Source organism: Ictidomys tridecemlineatus, chromosome 6 (genome assembly GCF_052094955.1).
Source record: "Ictidomys tridecemlineatus isolate mIctTri1 chromosome 6, mIctTri1.hap1, whole genome shotgun sequence".
NCBI classification, from domain to species: Eukaryota; Metazoa; Chordata; class Mammalia; order Rodentia; family Sciuridae; genus Ictidomys; species Ictidomys tridecemlineatus.
In genome coordinates, this window is record NC_135482.1 from 274,125 (window position 1) to 299,654 (window position 25,530).

At 55.5% G+C, this 25,530-nt stretch overlaps 2 protein-coding genes across 17 annotated transcripts; one reads left to right on the forward strand and one right to left on the reverse strand.

The window, feature by feature from the left end:
• The first annotated feature begins 74 nt into the window (after window positions 1–74).
• Arsa (arylsulfatase A) lies at window positions 75–19,780 on the forward strand. 16 transcript variants are annotated; one of them, XM_078052476.1, is made up of 12 exons: window positions 75–356; window positions 443–691; window positions 836–929; window positions 1,190–1,408; window positions 1,483–1,652; window positions 1,969–2,093; window positions 2,175–2,302; window positions 2,501–2,603; window positions 2,695–2,814; window positions 7,902–7,953; window positions 8,847–9,002; window positions 19,574–19,780. In XM_078052476.1, the coding sequence occupies exons 2-12, from the start codon at window positions 474–476 to the stop codon at window positions 19,764–19,766; spliced, it is 1,578 nt and encodes a 525-aa protein (XP_077908602.1). In that variant the 5' UTR covers window positions 75–356; window positions 443–473; the 3' UTR covers window positions 19,767–19,780. The 16 variants fall into 16 exon arrangements, 12 of the variants coding, with proteins under 12 accessions (XP_077908602.1, XP_077908599.1, XP_077908601.1 ...); XM_078052473.1 differs by having other exon boundaries at window positions 78–356; window positions 836–1,076; XM_078052475.1 differs by lacking the exon at window positions 19,574–19,780 and adding an exon at window positions 9,189–9,674 and having other exon boundaries at window positions 78–356; window positions 836–1,076.
• Mapk8ip2 (mitogen-activated protein kinase 8 interacting protein 2) lies at window positions 15,569–25,504 on the reverse strand. Its single transcript, XM_078052468.1, has 13 exons — window positions 25,390–25,504; window positions 25,233–25,319; window positions 24,311–24,416; window positions 22,655–22,936; window positions 22,423–22,516; window positions 21,108–22,331; window positions 20,653–20,728; window positions 20,368–20,540; window positions 20,177–20,286; window positions 19,374–19,481; window positions 19,143–19,213; window positions 16,568–16,666; window positions 15,569–16,373 (listed from the first exon to the last, which is right to left on the reverse strand). Exons 2-13 carry the CDS (start codon window positions 25,295–25,297, stop codon window positions 16,301–16,303), a joined length of 2,481 nt encoding a protein of 826 aa, XP_077908594.1. The 5' UTR covers window positions 25,298–25,319; window positions 25,390–25,504; the 3' UTR covers window positions 15,569–16,300.
• Window positions 25,505–25,530: the final 26 nt, after the last annotated feature.

Below are 25,530 nucleotides of genomic sequence, written 5' to 3' on the forward strand. Positions count from 1 at the left end.
ACCCGGCTCCGCCCACCGGCACCCGGCTCCGCCCACCGGCACCCGGCTCCGCCCACCGGCACCCGGCTCCGCCCACCGGCCGGTCTCGCGTGCCCGAGGGTCACGGGACCACCCCGAGGCCTGAGGCGGAAGCGCCCTCGAAGGCTCCGCCCCTCCCTCCCGGGGCTCGGAACCGCCTTCGCCTGGCGGCGTCTGAGGCCGCGGTCCGCAGCGTCATGTGACTCCTGCCGCGATTGGAGCCGGGCCGGGGCTTCTGGGCGAACCGGGCCTGAAACCCGGGCGTCAGTGCGAAGGGTCCTGCCCCCGAGGGTCGCCGTGGGCTTGCCAAGCAGGCCGTGTCTCCCGGGTTCTGTCAGGTTCGCTGGGGTCCCTGAGGGTGGCGGCAGTTCTGGGCCTGGGTCCCCGGGAAGAACCCGCAGGGACAGTGTGCCTCTCTCCCCAGGCTCTCTGCACAGGCCTGGCTGCACGGTGCCATGGAAGCGGTGTGGGCCCTCTGTGTGGCCTTGGCTGCAGGCCTGGCCGCCGACAGCCCGCCTAACATTGTGCTCATCTTTGCCGATGATCTGGGCTACGGGGACCTGGGCGCCTATGGGCACCCCAGTTCCACCACCCCCAACCTGGACCAGCTGGCTGTAGGGGGGCTGCGGTTCACCGACTTCTACGTGCCTGTGTCTTTGTGCACGCCCTCTAGGTGAGTGAGGGCCCCCACCCCACCCTGCTCTCCTGGGTTCGCCTGGGATGGCAGAGGGGAAATCCATGTTTTTCTCTTCTCTTTCTCTGCTCCCACCTCTGTTCATCTCTGTTGGATGCCTGGACTCTGTGACCTGTCCTACAGGGCTGCCCTCCTCACTGGCCGGCACCCTGTCCGGATGGGCCTGTACCCTGGAGTCCTGGAACCCAGCTCCCGGGGAGGCCTGCCCCTGGAAGAGGTGACCCTGGCTGAGGTCCTGGCCTCCAGTGGCTACCTTACAGGGATGGCCGGCAAGTGGCACCTTGGGGTGGGACCACAAGGGGCCTTCCTGCCTACTAATCAGGGCTTCCATCGATTCCTGGGCATCCCGTACTCCCATGACCAGGTACAAACCCCGGGGCCCTCAGCCACCCCCCAACTTGCTCTAATCCTCAAACGCTTGACCTTCTCCCAGTCCCACCCCACATCCCAGACCCCTGACTGGAGATATGTCCCCAGGGCCCCTGCCAGAACATGACCTGCTTCCCACCAGCCACCCCATGTCACGGCGGCTGTGACCAGGGCATAGTTCCTATCCCACTGCTGGCCAATCTGTCTGTGGAAGCACAGCCCCCCTGGCTGCCTGGATTAGAAGCCCGCTATGTGGCTTTTGCCCGAGACCTCATGTCCGACGCCCAGCGCCAAGATCGTCCATTCTTCCTCTACTATGCCTCCCATGTGAGTGACCGTGGCCCTCCCCTCCCAGCTGACAGTGACCCCTATCAAATGCTGACTCCAGTCTTCACCCCCAGCACACCCACTATCCTCAGTTCAGTGGGAAGAGCTTTACAGGGCACTCGGGTCGCGGGCCATTTGGGGACTCCCTGATGGAGCTGGATGCCGCTGTGGGGGCCATAATGACAGCCGTGGGGGACCTTGGGCTGCTCGGAGAGACGCTGGTCATCTTTACTGCAGACAATGGGTATGCCAGTCAGGGCAGGGAACATTTGTTGCTCAGTCATACACCAGGGTCCTGAGGATCCTTCCACCTTGCTGGCTGAAGACATCATGGGATGAAGGGGTGTCAGGAGATGGTGGCCATGTTACAGTAACTCCCGGGTTTTAGGCTGGGTGCCACAGATGCATAGGGATGCTGATCTTGGTAGGCCAGGGTGGAGACAGGAATGTAGTGGCCAGTTTGGGGCAGGATGTATAAATGAAAAATGTGGGGCTGGTGGTCACCAGAAGTGGGTCAAAAGCCTTGGACTGCTTGTTGCTGATAACCTTGTATGTCCCAGACCTGAGACGATGCGCATGTCCCGTGGTGGCTGCTCTGGTCTCCTGAGATGTGGAAAGGGGACAACCTTCGAGGGTGGTGTCCGAGAGCCTGCTTTGGCCTTCTGGCCGGGCCACATCGCTCCTGGTCAGTCCTCAGGCCCTCTCCTTGGCCTCATTTTCCCAACCTTGATGGCTAACTGAATAACTGAATAGCCCTCTGCCCCAGGTGTGACCCATGAGCTGGCCAGCTCTCTGGACCTGATGCCCACCCTGGCAGCCCTGAGTGGGACCTCACTGCCCAACGTCACTTTGGATGGCTTTGACCTCAGCCCTGTGCTGCTGGGCACAGGCAAGGTAGGGTTAGTGAGCCCTTGGTCCCATGGGTTTGTTCTCCCTTAGAGTCTGTCCCAGGTCTCTTGATGAGTGGCATCTGAGTGGTACCACCTATCAGGTTCCTAGGTGGGCCAGAAGGGACTGTACAGCCAGGGCCTACCACAGGGGCTGACAGCTCTTAGGGACCCTCCTACCTGGCAACCCCGATTGTGCCCCCAGAGCCCTCGGAAGTCTCACTTCTTCTATCCTGCCTACCCAGACGAGATCCATGGGGTCTTTGCTGTGCGAAGTGGGAAATACAAAGCTCACTTCTACACCCAAGGTAACTCCATCTTCCTGGCTCCCTCTCCTGGCCCTGTTGACCCAGTGTCCTAGAGCCCTGGCCTCTCCTCTTGCTCTTGCCCTGTGCATAGAGCTGACCACCTCCCCAGGTTCTGCCCATAGTGACACCACTGTGGACCCTGCCTGCCATGCCACCAGCCCGCTGACTGCTCACGAGCCCCCTCTGCTCTATGACCTGTCTAAGGACCCTGGTGAGAACTACAACCTTCTGGAGGGTACTACTGAAGTCACCCCAGAGGTGCTGCGGGCAATGAAGCAGCTTCAGCTGCTCAAGGCCCAGTTTGATGCAGCCATGAAGTTTGGCCCTAGTCAGATGGCCCGGGGTCAGGACCCTTCCCTGCAAATCTGCTGCAAGCCCAGATGTACTCCTTACCCAGTCTGCTGCCAATGCCCAGAACTCCAGCCCAGAGGGCACTGACCAGGTGCACAGGGAAGACCCCCAAGGCCAACCTAGGGCCCCCTCCATGCCCTTGGCACGTGGTGGTTTATCACCATGAGGGCATGTGGAGGAGTTTATGCCTGATAATGTAATAACACCAACTAAGACTTGCAGGTATGGTAATTCAGCTACTCCTTGTGGTAACTCTGGTGATATTCCCCTATTACTAATAAAGAAACTGAGGCACAGGAAAGTCAGGGACTGGTGCAAGATCACTCAGCCAGAAAGAGGTTGGGCTGGGATTTGAATCCAGGTGTCCTTGTTCCAGAAGTTTCTCCACCCCCAGTGATCTGCGCATGTCAATACATGCATGTAAACATCAGCCCCAAACATGGATACATCCATTCACAGGATCAGTAAGTGCTTTTAGGTGGCAGGAACAGGTGGGCAGGGCTTGAGGGCGCAGTGACCAGAAGACCTCAAGATGCAAAATGCCTGAGAGAGACAAGTTTTCTCCTGAAGAAATGTTCTTAGAGAAGCAGAAGCTGGTGCCTAATTTTTATTAGAAGCCTGCTGGAGTCAGGTGATGAGGTGCACATTCCAGGTGAGGATAAGGGGCTTAGGGCCCTGCCAGCTCCTAGGAGAGCACACAGCAGCTCCTGAGCCAGCCTTGTGGGGCCCATCTACCTCTCAAGCTCTTCCTTCCTCCTGCATGCTTCCTTCCTGTGTCCCAGCTTCACCTTTGATGTCTTGTACTAGCTGTTTTCCACACCAAAGTGATCTGTTACTATCATCTATCAGGTTGTGTCTCATGCTCAGGATAAAATCTACCCTCCGTTCAGTGGCCTACCCTGTCCTTAAAGCCCCATTCCACCCTCTTGTTCCTTGGTCTTGGCAGGCTGGTGATCCATCCATGTTCTGCCTTCACCATTGGCTTTCTCGGTGGAAAGGTACCTTTTTTTTATACTGGAAATTGAACCCAGGGGCACTTTACCACTGAGCTACATCCCTTTTATTATTTTTAAAATTTTTATTAGTTATTGATGGACCTTCATTTATTTATTCATATGTGGTACTGAGAATCAAACCCAGTGCCTCACACATGCTAGGCAAGCGCTCCACCACTGAGCCACAACCCCAGCCCCGCTTTTTATTTTTTATTGTGAGACAGGGCCTCCTAAGTTGCTGGGGCTGGCCTCAAACTTCTGATCCTCCTGCCTCTGCCTCCCATGTCCCAAATTGCTGGAATTGTACACGTGTGCCTCTGCACTTGGCTGTGACTTTTGACCACCTGCATGAACAGATGGTGTGTCACATGCCAGGTGCTCCTTGGTAATGGTCACGTGAAAGCAGTACCACCTGGGTGTGCCACTACTACCTTTGCAGGGCAAATGCTGTCTGTTGTCTTGCTAGTGAATCCTCACTTTTTTTCAGTGGTAGTCAAAGGCCCCGTGACCTCAAGGAAACAGACTCTGTCTGATCCAAGAGGGTAGTAGCCACTCTGAGACAGTCACAGCCCAGGGATTTGTCAGGAGTGGCACAACATGGTCCTGATAGTGAAAGGTTGGGGGTGAGCTTCCAGGTCAGGACCTGACTATGGCAGTCACTGGCCGTGGAGGGACATTGTGTAGCTGCTAAACCAGTGTCTCCAGCTGCCTACCTGCAGAGCACCAAGTACAAGAAAAACATGTTTAAGCCATCGCCGTGGACTGTCGGCTACTTGCAGCTAGGAGTGGCTTTATTGGAATGAACCCTGAACGGGGTGTGGTGGGCACATGTGCATACATGACCTGTAGCGTCACTTGTGTCAGAGTCCCTCTATATTTGCATACAACGTCCCTTCACTTATGATCTGCTTGAGGGGCTGTGCTGATCACATCTCAAGTCCTGCTGGCTTGGGTGATCCCAAGAGGGCCAGCATGCAACAAGTGAGGAAGCTGGCCCCAGAGATGCCCAGGCTCAGGCTGAGGACAGCAACTGGGGCAGACAACAACCATGTATCACACCCTGTGTGCTGGACAGGTCGTTGTCAGAGGAGACCCACCCTCCTCCCACAGAGCTTACAGTCTAGCAAAAGAGAGAGCTTGACTCCTGGGATGTCAGACACAAGGGATTTCATTGCTGTAGATGTCACTACCTCTAATAGGGTGGGGCACATGGTTATTGCCTGAGCAATAGGAACATGAGGATGTTACAGATATTCTCTGTGGAAAGAGAGACACGAGACAGACATGTGAATAAAGAAATCAGGCTAGACACTATAAAGATTTACATACTCATTACAATGTCATTGTATATTTTATACTTACGTAAAAATTTTTTGTGGTAAACACTCCGAAGAAACAGTGCCTGGTCATATAAACAGTCATGAGGCAGGGGAGGGCAAACAATTGAGCCAGTCGGGGATGCTGGACTAACAGTGTTGGGTGTTCAAATCCATCCTCTGCACCCAAGATCCAAGAAGGAGATTCTCCCCCCCTCCCTTTGCTATGATTTGTTTGTATGAAGAAATGCTTGTTTCCATCCTCCAGCTGCCCGAGTTCAATACACCCTCCTCGTACAGGCATGCACACATACATGCATAAGTGCACATTCTTAAACACTTATCCTCCAAAACCATCCACAATGTTCCCACACTTCCTGTTCTTCTCTGCTACCATTGATTTATAAAACATCTTTTCCTGCAAGCCTAAGATAATCCACTCACCAGCTGGCAGCTGTCCATTCCTGCAGATCCGCTTCCTAGGGAGCCCAGTGCCCTCTGGAAGAGGCTAAGAGTGCTAGAACAGAAGCACCTTGGCTCTAGTTTCCCCTCAGGTATGTCAGGAAGGAAGAGGAGATATCTGGAGCAGGGAGTCCACCCTCTCCCTTGCCTTTCACCCCTCCTTTCTCATGCACTCTCCTCTCCTGCAAGTGACCAGAAGGAGGAGCAAAAGGGACTGTTAGAAGCAATGTTTAATCTCTTTCTGCGTATTCTTTTTTAAAATATTTTTTTAGTTATACATGGACACAATATATTTTGTTTATTTTTACGTGGTGCTGAGGATCGAACCCAGGTTCTCTCACGTGCAAGGCCAGCACTCTACCATTGAGCCACAACCCCAGCCCCTGCATATTCTTAATTAAAAAGTAATGTGTACTCATTGGAGCACCCAGGCAGTCCTGCTGACCTCAGTCCAGGTGGGCAATGCCGTCAGTGGGTGTCCACACAAACTGGGTCTTTGTGCTCATGCCAATGCTGTGTCATGGCTCTGGGCACAATCCCCTGGTGCCTGGATGCTCCTATCGGATGTCTTGCCATCTTTATAACCTGGCCTTGTGCAGGGGGCGACCGGAGTCACGAAGGGAGAGTGCATTTACTCAACCCCTTCTAACCTTCTTGGCCCTTCTCAGGTGGATGCAGCATGCAGGTCCAGGGCACCAGCCACTGGTCACCCACAAACTGCTCCCCATCAGCAGCTCTGTAACCCACTTCCCACTCAGGCAGCCTCAGGAGGAAGGGACTCAGACACAGGAGAGACCCCTGCCACAGTCAGATCCTGGAGGAGGGGGAAATGTGGGAGTGACTAATCCAGGATTCCATGAAAGGATGGAGACACTCCTCTCCTCTGCAGACACTAACATCAGACAGTGCGTCTCATAGGCCCGTGGTCTCCAGATTCTGCCTGCTTCAGGTGGAGACTGCAACCCAGTCAGGAAGTGGATCTCCACCTCCCATCCCTGGCCTGAAGCAGGGGTGGATAGGTGCATCTGTGCACAGCAGAGTTAGATACCCGCCTATAGGGCACCATATCTCCTCTTTAGTCGTCCTTATTCTGCCTTCTTTTAACTCTTGGAATTCTAACGACTTCCCAATAAATTTCCTTTTGATTAAATTACTCAGAATCAGTCTCTATGGTTGTGATCATAGAATGCTAATTGACACAAGAGGCAGCTAAATAATAACACTGCAGGTTCCTAGTCCCTAATCCCAAAGTGTTCAGGGTGAAAGGAGCTGGGCAAACTGGACATGGCCCCTGCCATCAAGGAACTCTACTGACAGATGGGTTCAGCCTAAAAATGTGCCTGCCATTTGTGGTGGAGGGCGAGAGGTCACCTCCTGGGGATCTCTGCCTGTGCCACTCTTGCCACCCCTTCCTGGGGGGATATGCCATCCTAAGGAAGGAGCAATGTGACCTTTTTCTTCTCTGCTACTCTGAATGGATGGATACTTGAATTGGGAGCCTCCCAATGTGAGCTAAGCGATCCAGTCCTGAGATGGGAGTGGAAGGACATAGCCTGTGAACCTGGGGCTTCTTCAGAGTTCCTCCCATGTCCTTCAGCTGACCCACCAAGCACAAGGCTGCCAGACACCCTGAGGGACAGTCAGGCCCACTCCACATAAAGCCTCCAGACTCCTGAAGGCCTGGACGATAGGCCACAGAGTCCAGGTAGCAGATTCTGTCTGGATGGATGCTTGAGATTCCACAGAGATGGGTTCTGCAGAGGTGGCACGGGAAAACACACCAGGTAGACATGGGATCCACCTCTCCCACTTGCTCCAAATGTGCACAAAGGATACAAGAAAAAGCAAAGTGGCAGGGCACAGGGGTGCACGCCTGTAATTCCAGTGACTCAGGAGGCTCAGGCAGGAGGATCACAAATTCAAGGACAGCCTGGATAACTTATGGAGACCTTATCTCAAAATTAGTATAAAGAGGGGGTGGTGCTGGGGATGTAGCTCAATGGTAAAGCACCCCTGGGATCAATCCCCAGTACAAAAAAAGAAGGAAAAGGAGGAGCAAAAGCAAATTCATCATGTTGTCTTTAGCTCAAACAACAGTGCAACTATCTTGAGATGCATTATTTCATCTTCCATTCTGCAAGGCAATTCATGTGAGACAGCTTCTACGTTCACAGATATGAGGGCGCACTGGAGTCAGTACAGGCCAATTTTGGACTCCGACACCAGGTTCGTGGCCTGAGGTGCTGCAGGATAACAACCAGGATGTGAGCAGGCTGTGGGCGCTGAATGTTGGGTTTTATACCGTACATCACTCGGGTTCCGGAGCAGCATGTCAACCCCTGGCCTACCCTCACCTCGCATCTGCACATGTCCACACGAAATCCACATCTGCACCTGAAAACCAAATGTGACCAGATGGTGACTGCTATTTCAGGGCTACAGTGCACTTTGCTAAACAGTGCGGCAACATTCCCTACCATCCTCTCTTCGGAGGTGCTATTTACTTCCCCATCACCTGCTTGGTGGGCGGAAGGTCTTTGCCAGGCTTCCTGAAGATGTGGGACCTGTAGCTCAGCTTTGGTGGATCAGAAGCTGGGTGGAGGCCTTCTAATTTCAGTGGTGGGTGGGTGGTCCCAGGACCTTCTTCTTCCCTCCCTCCTCCATTGGCATGTGAAGTGCTCAGGAGTGAACACCCTGCAGGCAGCCCTCACACCATGGGCTGGAGCCAGAAGATGCATTTCCTCCTATCCTTCAGGTGAAGGTCTCAGGAAGGCACCAGCCTCATTCTTGCCCAACCCTCTGAAGCCAGCTCTGTGAACCTGCCCCTTCCTTTGCTCTTACATTTCCCTCTGCCTGGAATTTGAGCATAAGGCTTGGAGGCACAGCAGCCTCCATGCAATCATGAGCACAAAAGTCTCTCACTGAAGACACAGGCAACTGCGTACTTCACAGTTACACCCATCACATGATCCACTTCTTGTAGACACATATTTGTTTTACCTGACTGGTTGTATTTTCAGATCTTTTTTTTTTTTTTCTTCAGTATTGAGGATTGAACCTAGGGGTACTCTACCATTGAGCTACATTCTAAGTACTTTTTATTTATTATTTTGAGACAGAGTCTCAGAGGCTGGCCTCAAACTTGTGGTCCTCCCACCTCAGTACATAAGGCTAAAAACAATCCAGACGATTTCACTGCAGAAAAAAAGGAACATCGCTCAGCTCCACCTCATCACCACAGTTACCCAGCACCACACAGGACGCCAACCACTAAGGTGAGTTTGTGGAAGAGTAAGACTTTATTTAGGAGGTGCTGAGTGTGATCTAGGGGTGGGGGACTCAAACCTGCTTCCCCAAGGATGGGGCTGAGGGCAGGTCTGGGGGACACAAGTCATGAGGAAGGCCGCTGGAGGTGAGGGCAGGGCGCAGTGGGGCTGAGCCACCAGTTCACCGCTCCCCAGCGCCCCTCTGCAGAAGGCGGTGGCCTGGAGGCGAGGTGTGAAGCGCTCGCTCTGCCATCACGCACCTTCCCGACCCAGAGGAGGGGCCAGTGGTTCCCACCGCACCTTCCCGACCCAGAGGAGGGGCCAGTGGTTCCGACCGTTTGAGCCACTCTAGGTTTCTGAGAAGCAACCTGGGCACCCCGGCCACTGCAGGGGGTGTGAGGCTTGGCTAACTGACCTCAGAGCTGGGTGGACACCACAAATCACTGAAAGCAAGTGAAACTAGAGGGACTGCCCAGGTTTTCCTTCAGCTTCAACTTTCAGTATCTGTCACGTTTCCTCTCAGTAGGTTTCAACACAGCCTAGCATCTAGATATGATTCTGTATATTTACTTTCTCTAATGTATAAAAAATATTTTCTGTACCTTTACAAAATGGTAATAAGCACACCTTTTCATGTCTGCTCAATATTTCAATTGGACAAATATACTTCAATTTAGTGAACTCTGTTAATCAGATATGGGTTTTTTGTTTGTTTGTTTGTTTGTTTGTTTTGTGGGTGCTGGATATTGAATACCGGGATATTTCACCACTCTGAGCTATATCCCCAGCCCTTTTATTTTTTATTTTGAGACAGGGTCTCAATAAGTTTTTTAGGCTCTAAGTTGCTGAGGCTGGCCTCAAACTTGTGATCCTCCTACCTCAGCCTCCTTAGTCACTAGAGGGTGTGTGCCACAATGTCTGGCTGGCCCACATTCATTGCTTTAAACAAGAATGTCAGGAATGGTGCTGGGGTTCTAGCTCAGTGGTAGAACACTCGCCAAGCACATGTGAGGCATGGGGCAGCACCACATAAAACATAAATAAATAAATAGAGACATTGTGTCCATCTACAACTAAATTTTTAATAAAAAAATTTTATTTTTTATGTGGTGCTGAGGATCAAACCCTGTGATTCACATGTCCAGCAAGCAAAGGACTGGGTGTGGCCAAAAACAGGAGGTGAGGGATCCAGCAACCAAAGGATGTGGAGGGGTCGACAAAAGGAGGTGATGGGTCCAGGAAGCAAAGTCGCAGAGGAGGGTAGAAGAGAAGGACACAGAGCATGTCCAACAGCTGCTCCAAGGCCAGTCAGGAAGAGTGAAGTAGAAGCTCAGGAGATACGCTGGAGGCACGGCAGTCCCAAGAGGGGGGAAGCCTGGGCCATGAGGCATAAAGGCAGGCAGGGGAGAAGGGGTCTGGCAGGGTGCAGGAGCCCCACACAAGACTTTCCTTCCCTCAAGCTGGGGGGGTGCAGCTTGCTCAGGGCGGGGTGAGGCTTTCCAGTGTGCGCACCAAAGGACACTGCTGGCTGAGGAGATCAAGGTGCCTGGTGGCTTCCTGACATGGGAGACGTTCCTTCCGTGATTAAGAAGCTGGGGTTCTGGCTCAGTGGTAAAGTGCTCACCTAGCACCACTGAGGCACTGGGTTCCATCCTCAGCACAATATAAAAATAAAATAAAGGTATTGTGTCCACCTACAACGCAAAGAAGCTGCTGCAATTCACTGCAGCAAAGGTCTGTCCCAACTACGTGGTGGAGTCTTGGTGCATTCACTTAGATCCACCTGTGCTGTCACTCACTGAAGTCACACACCCTGACTCAGATCCACCTGTGCTGTCACTCACTGAAGTCACACACCCTGACTCAGATCCACCTGTGCTGTCACTCACTGAAGTCACACACCCTGACTCAGATCCACCTGTGCTGTCACTCACTGAAGTCACACACCCTGACTCAGATCCACCTGTGCTGTCACTCACTGAAGTCACACACCCTGACTGACTCAGATCCACCTGTGCTGTCACTCACTGAAGTCACACACCCTGACTGACTCAGATCCACCTGTGCTGTCACTCACTGAAGTCACATACTCTGACTGACTCAGATCCACCTGTGCTGTCACTCACTGAAGTCACACCCTGACTCAGATCCACCTGTGCTCTCACTCACTGAAGTCACACACCCTGACTCAGATCCACCTGTGCTGTCACTCACTGAAGTCACACACCCTGACTCAGATCCACCTGTGCTGTCACTCACTGAAGTCACACACCCTGACTGACTCAGATCCACCTGTGCTGTCACTCACTGAAGTCACACACCCTGACTGACTCAGATCCACCTGTGCTGTCACTCACTGAAGTCACACACCCTAACTGATTCAGATCCACCTGTGCTGTCACTCACTGAAGTCACACACTCTGACTGACTCAGATCCACCTGTGCTGTCACTCACTGAAGTCACACACCCTGACTGACTCAGATCCACCTGTGCTGTCACTCACTGAAGTCACACCCTGACTCAGATCCACCTGTGCTGTCACTCACTGAAGTCACATACTCTGACTGACTCAGATCCACCTGTGCTGTCACTCACTGAAGTCACACCCTGACTCAGATCCACCTGTGCTGTCACTCACTGAAGTCACACACCCTGACTCAGATCCACCTGTGCTGTCACTCACTGAAGTCACACACCCTGACTCAGATACACTTGTGCTGTCACTCACTGAAGTCACACACCCTGACTGACTCAGATCCACCTGTGCTGTCACTCACTGAAGTCACACACCCTGACTGACTCAGATCCACCTGTGCTGTCACTCACTGAAGTCACACACCCTGACTCAGATCCACCTGTGCTGTCACTCACTGAAGTCACACACTGAGATCCACCTGTGCTGTCACTCACTGAGTCACACACTGAATGAGATGACCTGTGCTCTCACTCACTGAAGTCACACACTCTGACTCAGATCCACTTGTGCTGTCACTCACTGAAGTCACACACCCTGACTCAGATCCACTTGTGCTCTCACACACTGAAGTCACACACCCTGAGATCCACCTGTGTTGTCACTCACTGCAGTCACACAACCTGACTCAGATCCACTTGTGCTGTCACTCACTGAAGTCACACACTCAGATCCACCTGTGCTGTCACTCACTGAAGTCACACACTCAGATCCACTTGTCCTCTCACTCACTGAAGTCACAAACCCTGACTCAGATCCACCTGTGCTGTCACTCACTGAAGTCACACACTCTGACTGACTCAGATCCACCTGTGCTGTCACTCACTGAAGTCACACACTGAGATCCACCTGTGCTGTCACTCACTGAAGTCACACCCCCTGACTGACTCAGATCCACCTGTGCTGTCACTCACTGAAGTCACACACCCTGACTCAGATCCACCTGTGCTGTCACTCACTGAAGTCACACACTGAGATCCACCTGTGCTGTCACTCACTGAAGTCACACACCCTACTCAGATCCACCTGTGCTGTCACTCACTGTAGTCACACACTGAGATCCACCTGTGCTGTCACTCACTGAAGTCACACACCCTGACTCAGATCCACTTGTGCTGTCACTCACTGAAGTCACACACTCTGACTGACTCAGATCCACCTGTGCTGTCACTCACTGAAGTCACACACCCTGACTCAGATCCACCTGTGCTGTCACTCACTGAAGTCACACACCCTGACTGACTCAGATCCACCTGTGCTGTCACTCACTGAAGTCACACACCCTAACTGATTCAGATCCACCTGTGCTGTCACTCACTGAAGTCACACACTCTGACTGACTCAGATCCACCTGTGCTGTCACTCACTGAAGTCACACACCCTGACTGACTCAGATCCACCTGTGCTGTCACTCACTGAAGTCACACCCTGACTCAGATCCACCTGTGCTGTCACTCACTGAAGTCACATACTCTGACTGACTCAGATCCACCTGTGCTGTCACTCACTGAAGTCACACCCTGACTCAGATCCACCTGTGCTGTCACTCACTGAAGTCACACACCCTGACTCAGATCCACCTGTGCTGTCACTCACTGAAGTCACACACCCTGACTCAGATACACTTGTGCTGTCACTCACTGAAGTCACACACCCTGACTGACTCAGATCCACCTGTGCTGTCACTCACTGAAGTCACACACCCTGACTGACTCAGATCCACCTGTGCTGTCACTCACTGAAGTCACACACCCTGACTCAGATCCACCTGTGCTGTCACTCACTGAAGTCACACACTGAGATCCACCTGTGCTGTCACTCACTGAGTCACACACTGAATGAGATGACCTGTGCTCTCACTCACTGAAGTCACACACTCTGACTCAGATCCACTTGTGCTGTCACTCACTGAAGTCACACACCCTGACTCAGATCCACTTGTGCTCTCACACACTGAAGTCACACACCCTGAGATCCACCTGTGTTGTCACTCACTGCAGTCACACAACCTGACTCAGATCCACTTGTGCTGTCACTCACTGAAGTCACACACTCAGATCCACCTGTGCTGTCACTCACTGAAGTCACACACTCAGATCCACTTGTCCTCTCACTCACTGAAGTCACAAACCCTGACTCAGATCCACCTGTGCTGTCACTCACTGAAGTCACACACTCTGACTGACTCAGATCCACCTGTGCTGTCACTCACTGAAGTCACACACTGAGATCCACCTGTGCTGTCACTCACTGAAGTCACACCCCCTGACTGACTCAGATCCACCTGTGCTGTCACTCACTGAAGTCACACACCCTGACTCAGATCCACCTGTGCTGTCACTCACTGAAGTCACACACTGAGATCCACCTGTGCTGTCACTCACTGAAGTCACACACCCTACTCAGATCCACCTGTGCTGTCACTCACTGTAGTCACACACTGAGATCCACCTGTGCTGTCACTCACTGAAGTCACACACCCTGACTCAGATCCACTTGTGCTGTCACTCACTGAAGTCACACACTCTGACTGACTCAGATCCACCTGTGCTGTCACTCACTGAAGTCACACACCCTGACTCAGATCCACCTGTGCTGTCACTCACTGAAGTCACACACCCTGACTCAGATCCACCTGTGCTGTCACTCACTGAAGTCACACACTCTGACTGACTCAGATCCATCTGTGCTGTCACTCACTGAAGTCACACACCCTGACTCAGAGCCACCTGTGCTGTCACTCACTGAAGTCACACACCCTGACTGACTCAGATCCACCTGTGCTGTCACTCACTGAAGTCACACCCTGACTCAGATACACTTGTGCTGTCACTCACTGAAGTCACACACTCTGACTGACTCAGATCCACCTGTGCTGTCACTCACTGAAGTCACACACCCTGACTCAGATCCTGTGCTGTCACTCACTGAAGTCACACACTGAGATCCACCTGTGCTGTCACTCACTGAAGTCACACACCCTGACTCAGATCCACTTGTGCTCTCACACACTGAAGTCACACACCCTGAGATCCACCTGTGTTGTCACTCACTGCAGTCACACAACCTGACTCAGATCCACTTGTGCTCTCACACACTGAAATCACACACTCAGATCCACCTGTGCTGTCACTCACTGTAGTCACACACTGACTCAGATCCACCTGTGCTGTCACTCACTGAAGTCACACACTGACTGAGATCCACCTGTGCTGTCACTCACTGTAGTCACACCCTGACTCAGAACCACCTGTGCTGTCACTCACTGAAGTCACACACTGACTCAGATCCACCTGTGCTGTCACTCACTGAAGTCACACACTCAGATCCACTTGTCCTCTCACTCACTGAAGTCACAAACCCTGACTTGGATCCACCTGTGCTGACACTCACTGAAGTCACACAAACCCTCTTTTTCTATTTGTTGGCTCACCAAGGCTATTTTAGTAGAGACGTGTGGTTTTTACAAGCAGAACTTATCATTTTTAATTTTTTGCAGTATTTGTTATGGAACCCAGCCTCATGCATGCCTGGCAGACGCTCTACCTGAGCCACACCCCAGCCCAAACTTTTAAATATCCTGTAGTAAACTTCCAACACTCCTCTGTCCACTTCTTCCTTCTCAACCTTTACCTGATGTCCTCTGGCCACCACTGTGACACTGTGGTCTCAGGGGGAGGAACACTGGCCCACCCCGTTGCCCACTTTCATGTGGACGCCTGCTGGGGAGCTGGGTACAGTGAAAAGTCGTCACCTCTTGTCTTCTGGTCTTCTTAGAGGGGTTCTAAACTAACAGTTTTAAGGTCTCAGTGGACTGTCTTCAAGGAGTCTGTGCCACTCAACCCTCACAGGGGAAGGACGCAGGATGCTGTAAATGCCTTCCCTCTCTGGCCTCGACGTCTTCTGCAGCCCATCAGGTGTGTTTGCAGAGAATCTCTGTTTGGGCCTCCAGATCCATCCCAGGACCCTGGCCAGCAGAACCTCAGAAAGCACTCAAGGGTGCTTCTTTCCCAGGAGCCCTTGCCCTGGAGTGTTCATGTCTACCACCACAGGCAGCATCTGGGCACCCCATATCTCAGCACCCCTTAGAAACAGCCAGGGTCACACCAAGCAGAGTTTATTGAGGCCATCGCAGGGCCCATGTACACAGGGTGCATCGCACGCAGGGCAGACACACACTGGACTGAGGGGGTGTTAGCGGCAAAGCAGATGAGAAGGGGCGCCTGGCAGGCACCTCCTCCTAGCAGCATGGGGACTTTGGGGCGAGCATCAAGAGCCACTCCTAGTCGCCCCACAGCTCTCTTGGGGACCATTTCCCATGCCCCCCCAAACTCCCTGGGGGGGGGTGGAGGTCCCTCTCTCTCTGTGGTCAAGGATGGAATGATCCCTGGAGATTCACTATAAAAATTAAAATTCCTTTATAAATCACAGGGGAAGGGCAGGAGGGGATCCCTGGGGAGCCTGGCATCACCTGCCACCTCCAGCCTCGCCTTCCTTCACCCCCAAGTTCTGACCCCAAAGTAGAGGGCAAAGAGCAAGGTCTGCAGGCACAGAAAGGGTATGAGACAGGAAGGGAAAGGAGGCTCAGGGACAGGACAGAAGAGGGCGTCGGGAAGGGTGCATCAGAGGAAACGGGGTGCCAGGGCTCCGTGGCCTCGCAGCTCCCACGATCGTTCCCTGGGGGTGGAGGACAAGAATTCCCAGCCCAGAAACTCCCACCAACTTAAGGTCCCATGTGCCCCCAATCCTGTCCTTGCCAAAGCCACAGTGGCCTCCAGACACTCCAGTGGTGGCTGCACTGGAGCAGAGGGGCAGGAGCCAAGGGCGGGGCGGCTACTCCAGGTAGATGTCCTCTGTGGGGCAGGCGTATGCCAGGTGCTCCTGGTAGTACTCCAGAAAGGCGCGGCTGCAGGAGAAGCACCAGTCCTCAGCTCCTCGCCTGCTGTGTCTGTCCCTCCCACCTGCCAGCAGTCACATCCATACCACCGGACTCCCCCGCCACTCTCCCACCATGAGGTCCCACCTCTCGTGGCCACGCTCCTGTCTCCCTCTTTGTGGCTCTCAAGACTCACCCACACACCCACCCACGGCCCCACTCACCCCACACTCTGCGCCACTGGCCTCATGGACTCCTGGGACACAAAGACATGGCAGGCGAAGCGGCTCAGCAGGGGGTGCTTAGTGATGAAGCCAAAGTAGCTGCAGGGGAGTTGGGGAGGAGGTGTCAGAGCACTGACCCAGCTTCAGGCACCCCAAATGATCTGGAAAGGAGAGGCAGGAACTACGGGCTTGAGGGGAGAGCAGAGGACAGGAGGTGGGGTCATGATGTCAAGATCTGAAGGTACCTTTCTGGGCACCCCAACAGTACTGGGCACCCCAGGGAGCTAATGCGGAGTTAGCACCTTGACCAGGGCTTCCAATGTACAGGGGAGCAAGGCAGCCTCCCCGTACCCTGCCCAGAGGCTGCCTGGGATAGATGAGCTGGCTCTGCCTCATTCAGGCTCTCCCGTGGGTTGTCCAGTCCCACCTCTGGCCCTGCATACACAGCTCCTTTCCAAGCTCTGACACAGGGTTGGATGTCACCCCAACTCTAAAGCCATCTTGGATTCCGTCACGGGCTCTGACTGGAGGAAGCACTGTCCTCCCAACCACTTGGGTCACACACCCTTCCTGCACCGCGCCATGCTCTTCTTCCAGAGCACTAGTCACCACTGTTCAGAGGGAGTGGCGGTCAGACCTGCAGCACGACTCCAGATCCCCGTCCCACCGACCCTGGGCCAGCCAGATCCACTCTCATATGGCTTTGGGTCTGTGGTTCTACCAGATGGGAAGTCACACAACAGTATCATTTCCAAGGACAATGTGACCTATTGTCCATAGACAAGACCTGTCTCAAATAATCATGTTGTTAACATCTAAATGTTGCTTACTAATGTTAGGAAGGCACTGTATTAAGCACTTTCTAAACTCACAAACCTCACAAAAGCCTCAAGAGGTAGTGTCCTGATAGAGAGCTGAGCAAAGAGATCAGTGTCTTGCTCAAGGACACAACGGACATCCTGTGGATGTGCTGCAGGTAGGCAAGACAGTCTGGGATCTTAACATGCCTGCCTCATCCACACACAGCATGCCCAATACTCCTGTTCTCCCGCCTGCCTCACAAGGAAGTGAGTTGGCTGTCCCCTCACACCATGTCCTCAGTGCTCCTTGCTGTGAGGGACTAGGCTGGCACCTGAAGCAACAAACATAAGAAGCAGCTCCCACGCCTCCTCACTGGCCACCTCAAAGCTTGACCCCAACCCCTGGTATGACATCTCTCCTCCATGGAACTGCAGCTGAGCCAGTGTCCCCCTGATGGCGTCAGCTTGTGGCTCCGACAATGTCCCTCTAAAGAGAAACAGGTGGCTCTTTTTCATCTCTAACAGTGCCTAGAACTGTCCTGCAGGTTGGTCTGGCCCTGGCACCGTGTCCCATCTCTCACCCCCGAGCAGTGTCTCAGCAACGGAGCCTTCTCAATGGAGAAGATGCAAAGCTGCTTGACCCCTGTCTAGCCAAGAGACAGCCCCCTTCTTTCTCTTCCCACTGGATCCAAATGACCCCTCTGACCCCTGTCATGAGCCCCAGCCCGGCAGCATGGTATCTGCCATGAGGATTCTTGCTCCAGCTCCCTCTAGTCCTTCTGGGCCTCTGGCTGGCTCTGTCTGTGAGTCCTTCTCCTCTCCCTCTAGGACACTGGGACTCAGCAGGCTGGGCTCTGTGCCTGGGGAGGAAGCCAGCAGCCCCCAGCCACCACTGCTCCCACCATGGCAACTCTTCCTCCCCTTTCTCTGCTCTTCTCACTCTGCCTGGCCATTCTTCCCACCTCAGGGTCTCAGTTATCCACCTGCTCCAAAATGAGACCTTTCTCCAGGTCTCTCTCCTGAAGTCTAGACACACTGACTGCCCTCCACATCTTCTCTGGGTGTGAGTCACTGTGCCCATCACCCAAGTGAACATCACCCTTGATGCCCTCCAGGTTAGGTCTACAGCCAATCAACGCAGGTACTGCCTGTCCCATCCACTAAATGTCTCCATCATGACACGGCACCTGGGTCACTCTGGCAGTCTCCTGCTGGCAGTACCTGGCCAACCCCTCTATACAGCAGTCCCAGTCAGCTGGTTGACCTGCCTATAGCACACCCTCCCATAGGACCATTCTGTGGCCTCCCTGCCATCAGGATGAAGCACAAGCTCCTGGGCATAGTCAAAAGGGCCTAGGTCTGCACTGACACTTGCAGCTACTCCTCTCTACCCTCCCTGCTCCTCTTATACCAGGTCCAGGGCCCTGGTGTCCCTCTCTAGTGCAGCCCCAGGGCCTTGGCTCAGCTGGCCCCATAACAGGTTGATCCTCTTGCCCCACCCCTCACCTGGTCATCATCTGAGCTTTGCTTCCCCGAGTCCTACAAGGACTCACCCATCTCTGCAGTTCTTCCCAACGGTGTCCATTCAGTTCCCCAGACCTCCCAAAGACGCTCTGGCACTTCCCCATCTGGGTGTCTGACCCCCACACAGACTAGATGGGAGCCACGTCTCCCGAGTCCAGCTTAGAGTAGGTGGACTCTCAGGAGTGGGGATGGGACTGGAATACAGGTGACCTTCAGGGTGTGGGGATCATAGGGGAAGGTAAGGCTCTCACCAGCTATTGCGGGGGTGACAGCCACAGAATGAGATGTTCTTCATCTGGAAGAAGTGGCTGCAGCGCTGAAACTAGAGCAGAGGTAGAAAGAGGTGTCCAAAGTTAGAGAGAAGAGAGCAGTGGCCACTGCGAGCCCCCACTGCTGGACATCCCTGCCAGCCTGCCCCTAAGCCATACCCTCTCACTCCCCTGCGCCAGTATCTCTCTGACCCCAGTCTCCCACATCCCCACCTCGGGTCCTCCTCCACTCAGACTCAGCTTGACCCCCCGCAGAGAGATCTCAAGGTCACAGGAGGCAGGAGGGCGTAGGTGGACAGTCAGTTTCCGGGCAGTAGCAATCTGAGGAAAAATGTTGTGGAGAAAGAAGGTCTTCAGGGCCTACAAGGGCTTCTCTCTCTCCCACTGGTAAACTATGGTTCTGTTCTTTTCAGACCGACAAAGACTCTTGCCAAAGACCCATACAACATGATTCTGAAGGATGAGAAGGTGGTCTTATCCATCCTGGGCCTCAGGACCAGCCAATCACTGCTCTGTCTTCTCTCTCTGTTCCTCTGCCAGGCCGCTCCTCTTGGCTCAAGTGCCAGGAGTTCTGATTCTCGGTTTCTCACTGCCTGGTTCCAATAAACCTGTAAGCCCTGCGTGCAGGACTGATCTGTCCTGCTTCCTGCTGTCCTCCAAACTCAGCCCCAGGCCTGGCAGGTGGGCAGGCACTCACTAAATGTCCACTGAGCAAATGAGTAAGCGAGCAAATAACTCCTAGGGAAGGAGCCCTGAGAGTTGGTCTCAACTTTCAGACAGGAGGAGCACTGGCTAAAGAGGAGGTGCCAATGGAAAGGTGAGCACCAGTCAGCAGATGGAGACCCGGGGTGAGGGGACAGCTGCCACACCTTGCCCTAGGTCTGTCTGCTCAGCCTCTGAATCAGGGCCAGGGTACCCACCTCTGAGCTGCCCCCACACTCTCCCTGGAGGATGTTGGAGGCCTGGAGCACCAGGGAACTGAGCCAGCCTGTGCCCACCCTCATTTCCAAACTGACCTTCTGCATGGCTGCACACAGGATGCCATTGCCCTGGTGACATGGCACCTCCACAGAGCCTAGGAACTGCACATCGAAGCGCTCCACCCAGCAGGGGCTCCGCTTGCTCCCTGGGGGTCACATGGGTAAGGTCAGGGGGGTGATGGAGAGAGTCTGGGGAGATAAGCCGCTCCTCGGGGATGGGGCCTCACCCAGCAGGTCCTTGGCAGGGCCGGGCACTGCGTGGGCATAGAAGGCAGGGAACACACCGCGTTCCCCAGTGCGCATATTGAAGCCCCGGCACCAAAAGTCATCTTCCTCAGCTTCTACCAACACTGGGTCATCCACATCCAGCTCCAGCTCGTCAGGGTGGCGAGGGATGAACCTGAGGTGAGGGGAGAGGTCGCTGAAGTTGGGCAGGCCTGCTGGGTCATGCCTTGAGGTGTCCGGTTTGTGGAATGAGGCTAGGGATCACCAACAGAAAGGGGAAACTATACCTGAAGACAGCCCGATGGGTCTGCTCTCTCTCCTCCCCATTGACCAGACAGGAAAAAAGGCCAAAGGACTCAGTGCCTGAGACAGACAGAAGAGGCAGAGAAGGAGAGAGGCAGACTCAGGGAAAAGGCAAGTGCTCCACGGGCCTGGCTTTGGAGGATGTTGGAGGCCTGGAGCATCAGGTTACTGAGCCAAGTTCCTTCCTCCAACAGGCTTCTGTGGGTGTCCTAAGTCCAAGAGGGAGAGAAAAACCAGCCCACCAGGGGCTGGGACAGAGTAGACCCTCCCCAACTCCTTGCCCACAGACAGGGCTGGGGAGGGCAAGCCCTGCGTTTCGGGATCATGGGCCACCCTGGTCCCAGGGACACCTGGGTGCTTTGGGGGACCAGATGGGACCTGGGCCAAGAAGATGGGCTTTCTCCTCTGGGCCACCCTCTTTCCCCCGCCTTCCACTCACTGGAGGATCTAGATGTGCTGTTGACAAAGACATTGAGGAACTTCTTGGAGAAGGTGAGGTCAGGACTGTCTGGAGAGGCATCCCCAGGGGCCTGATCACTGCCTAGCAGCGCAGCCCCCACCTCCTCCTCGCTGGCCTCGCCGCTGCTGTCCTCTTCGCTGTCGTGGCCCAGGCCTGCACAGCGACGCAGGCTCACCAGCTCCAGCTGCGTGTGCTCATCCACCACCAACGTGTACTTGACGGCGTCGTAGACCAGCGAGGCGTCCCGCGGCGCCGCGGAGCGCAGGCTCCTGGCCCCTGGGGGCCCCACGCTGTCCTCAGCATCCTCCTCCTCCTCCTCCTCCTCCTCCTCCTCCTCCGAGCAGGCAGCAGAGTAGGCGCGGCCAGGGCGTGAGGCGCGGCCAGGCGCGGCCCACAACGGCGTGATGGTGTCCCGTGTGGGGTTGCTGAGGAAGAGGCAGGGCCCTGGCTGTGCGGCGCCCGGCAGAGGAGCTGCGGGGGCGGGCGGCGGCGGCCCACACAGGGTCTCCATGTCCACCAATTCCACACCTGGCCCCACGGCCACGTCGGGGCCCTGGGAGTCCTCCGCGGCGCTCCCGGCTGGCGAGAGCGGCTCCCCGGGCAGGCGCTGTGCGGGAGACAGGCACTGGCCGGGGCAGCGGATGGGCGAGGAGCCCTCGGACATCATGCGGCTCACCAGGTTGCTGAGCAGCCAGGGCGAGTCGGCCTCCTCGCTGAGGTCGGGCTCCGACTCGGACCCCGACTCGTACTCGCTGTTGGTGTCGTCAGGGCCCACCGGCAGGAAGGCCGGGCGGCGCGGGGCTTCGGGCAAGGGCTCGGGCTCGGGCTCGGAGGCGGGTGAGGAAGCCTCCTCGATGGAGTTGGTGAGGTGCGAGGAGCGGCCACTGCTGCTGCTGCCGCCATCACTGCTCAGCTCCAGCTCCGTCTCCGAGATGGAGGAGATCATGCGCCCCAGGCGCACGCCGCTGGCTTCCTCCAAGTCAGAGCCCGGGGAAGACAGCTCCTGGCTGCTGCGCCGTCCCCCGTGGCCCCCGCTGGAGCGGCTTCTCAGGTCGGCCTCTATGCCAGGATCCGAGGAGGGCGAGGCTCCACCCGGCGCTCGGGGCTCCGGGGGCCGGTTCCCTTCACAGTCACAACCCGGACACACGAGTGACTGCTCTTCACAGAGCCCCTCCTCCGTGGGTGGGAGGGGGCCAGGGAGCTCTAGGGGGCAGGGACAGGGATCAGTCACCACTGGCCGGTCCTCCTTGGAGCAGGCAGCTGCCCCCCACCCCACCAGGCTCACACCCCTCACCTCCAAGGATCTCCTGAGCCTGAGAGCACAGCACTGTTTCCTGCCAGGAGGCTGGGGGCGCGGGGGCAAAGCCTCCGTTGTTATTCAGGGAGTCCTGGAACAGAGGGACAAGAAAGCAGGCTGAGGAGGAGCTCCGGTTTCCAGGAGTCGGGGACTTGCTGCCATGGGGTGCAGAATCTCAGGTGCTACGAATCAGGCTCAGCTCTGGGACGCTACAAGTCAGGACCCTCACCTGGGCTCCCAGGGAAGTGAAGTGAAGTGTGGTGGGCCGGTGCTTGTGGGGCTCTTCCAGGGAAGGGGAAGGGATAAGGGGCTTTTGGGTAGATGCCTCTGATTCAGGTCCTCCTCCCTCCTTGCACTCCCCATCTCCCTCTTCTTCCTCCTCCTCCTCTTCCTCCTCCTCCTCCTCTTCCTCCTCTTCTTCATTGTCATCAATCATCTCAAACTCCTGGAAGTCATCCTGGAATGAGCAGATGGGGTGTGGCTGCTCTGAGCGTCCCAGGGAGAGGCTGTCCTGCAAGAAGGAGGGAGATGGGCAGGGCTCGGTCAGAGTGCCACAGAGACCTGGGTCCCAAGTGCCAAGAGAGGGAAAAGCAGGGAGAACTCACTGGAGACCTCCTTCCAGTTCACTCTGGCCCCGACCAACAGAGTGATTTTTTTTTTAATCTTTATTTTATTTATTTTTATGTGGTGCTGAGGATCGAACCCAGGGCCTCACACATGCTAGGCAAGTGCTCTACCGCTGAGCCACAATCCCAGCCCCTAGAGTGATGTTTTTAGAGATCTGCTTAAGATGCACAGGGATTGCTTCATTTCTTGAGAAAGATTCAAATTCCTGAGACTGAGTGACATATTTCCATAGCACCCCCAATCCACCTTCTAAAGCCTTATCTCAGTCAAAACCCCATCACATTTAACACTGGCACTCTGTTTCCTTCATAGCATTTTTCCCCCTTCACAGCATTTAACACATGATTCACAATCACTGAACATGGTTTTTGGTCTGTCTCCTCCACCAAGCCACAAGCCCCACCAAGGCAGGATATACCCATGCTGTGCATTGGTACACCCACCTAGGGAACAGCACCTCAGGCTCAGTGGATGTTCAGTAAGTAGCAAAAGAATGCATAAATGAAGAGACAGCCTGCATTCCGAGTATTCACCAAGTTTGCACCAACCCCAGGGCCTCTGGCATAGCCAATCCTTCTGCCAGCAATTCCTCTTCTGCATCTTCCTTTCTGCCCCATGTGCCTGGCTCCTGCTAACCTCAGGGCACGACTGACATTTCTTCTGAAAAGTCTCTCAGTCCTATCAGGTATCCTTCCCTGTCTTCAAACCTGTGTCCCAGTGGGAATCCAGCTGCTGACACTTGAGGAGCTATTGTCTCCTACATGCCCTTCTCCCCCAAAGCAGTTGTCCTATTCCACTCCTAGCACCTGGAAGCCCAGCTCTTGCCACACAGCAGTTGCTCAGAGTTGATGAAAACAGAAACATGGAGACAGGAGGACCAGAAGGGGGAGAAAAAAATTTAAGGGGTGGAGCCTTGAGACAGATGGAGGCAGCAGAGATGGGGACAGGGCAGGGAGGGGACAGATGATATGGTCGCTGAAGGTGTTAGATCTTTGTGGAAAGTAATCTGGGGACTGAGGGCACCAGAGTGAAGGCAACCTCCCCCTTGTAGGCCTTGCATAGCACTAGGCTTCCAGTGCGTTAGGAAGACAGTGTTGATGCTGAGGAAGCCCCAAGGCCAAGTAGCTAAAAGGCAGGAGCCATCAGAGCATTTCCTGTGCCAAGGCTTAGCTCAGACTTGCCCCAACCCCAAGTGAAGGCAAGGCAGAGCCTCCTCCCTCCCTTGACCAGGTTCTTTGCTCCCAGCCCATTCCCCCACCTTCTCACAGTGGTCCGAATCGTAGCTGAGACCCAGGCCACAGTCATCGGTGATCTCCGACAGGTCTTCATCGTCAAATTCTTCCAGGCTTATGTCCTGGGGAGGCCTGGGGAGGAGGCCCAGGTCAGGAAGCCACTAACCCTGGACTCCCCAGCTGGGAGTGATACTGAGGAAGGGTTGAGGGAGAACTCCAACTCTGAGGCCCCCCACTCCCAGGCCCACATCCTGCTATCATCTTGACCCCAAGCTCTGCTCTCCAGAGGACGTCCGGGCCAGGTCAACCCAGAGGAGCCACCCTTCCCCCTCTCCCCTCCTCACTAAGCTCCAGGCCCCAGTGGGTCACAGCCTCCGCCTCTGGGGAGTCAGCCAGAGCCAGCAGGAGGAGGGGGAGGGGAAGCTGAAGCTGCGGCAGCGGGAGAGGGAGGGGTCTGGCGTACTCTGTCCCCCCGCCTCCAGGAGGGCTACACCTCAAGGTCCACCCGGCTCCCACCCCGTCCCTTCCTCCAGGGCTGCAGGTTTGATTTCAACCCCTTCCCTGTCTGGGACCTCTGGGCTAGGCCTGGGCCTCCCAGGAGGCAGCCCAGCCAGGCCAGAAGGACACTGCTAGGCACAGACCCTGTGCCCCGGTGCCTGGTCGCCTGTCTTCTAGGGGGTCAGTCCAGAGACCCGTTCCGACAGATCCGCCGCCGGGCGGGGTGCGGCAGTGTCCGGCGGGAACGGGGGCGTCCCTGTCTGGGCGACAGAGGTACAGTCGAGGGGCTCTGAGCCGCGGGTGGGGGAAGGGCGGCAGCCGTCAGGGCCTGCGGACCCGAGAGGGGCCTGGGTCCACGAGGGGGGGGCGCGGCCGGGGCAGAGGGGCCCGGGGCCCGGGCCAGGGCGAGGGAAGGCGCCGGCGCGGAGGCCGCGGACGCCGAGGGCGTACCTGCAGCCCGGCGGCGACAGCGAGTGGAAGGTGGAGAGGGAAAACATCTCCGCGCGATCCGCCATCTTCCCGGGAAAGGCCGTCCGGCTGCGGGGGGGAGGGGTGAGGCCACCGGCGCCCTGGCCGCTCCCGCCCTCGGCCCGCGCTCCCCACTCACCTCGTGACACGCCCTGCGACACCCGCCCGCGGCACACCTCGCCGCGCGGCCAGGACACCGCGGCAGCGAGCGCCGCGCCGCAGGGGGAGGGCGGGGGAGGGCGGGGCGGGGCCTGCGCGGGGGGCGGGGGCGGCCGGCGGG

Bases quoted from the DNA above. Each gene is read 5' to 3' on its own strand.
- Arsa (XM_078052473.1), top strand. From the start codon at position 474: ATGGAAGCGGTGTGGGCCCTCTGTGTGGCCTTGGCTGCAGGCCTGGCC. The intron at 1,653-1,968 runs GTATGCCAGTCA...TGTATGTCCCAG, and splicing joins ATCTTTACTGCAGACAATGG to ACCTGAGACGATGCGCATGT. The intron at 2,303-2,500 runs GTAGGGTTAGTG...TTGTGCCCCCAG, and splicing joins TGCTGCTGGGCACAGGCAAG to AGCCCTCGGAAGTCTCACTT.
- Mapk8ip2 (XM_078052468.1), bottom strand. From the start codon at position 25,297: ATGGCGGATCGCGCGGAGATGTTTTCCCTCTCCACCTTCCACTCGCTG. The intron at 20,729-21,107 runs GTGAGTGGAAGG...TGTCTGTCTCAG, and splicing joins CAGCACATCTAGATCCTCCA to GCACTGAGTCCTTTGGCCTT. The intron at 20,287-20,367 runs GTGAGGCCCCAT...TGTGACCCCCAG, and splicing joins CCCTGCCAAGGACCTGCTGG to GGAGCAAGCGGAGCCCCTGC.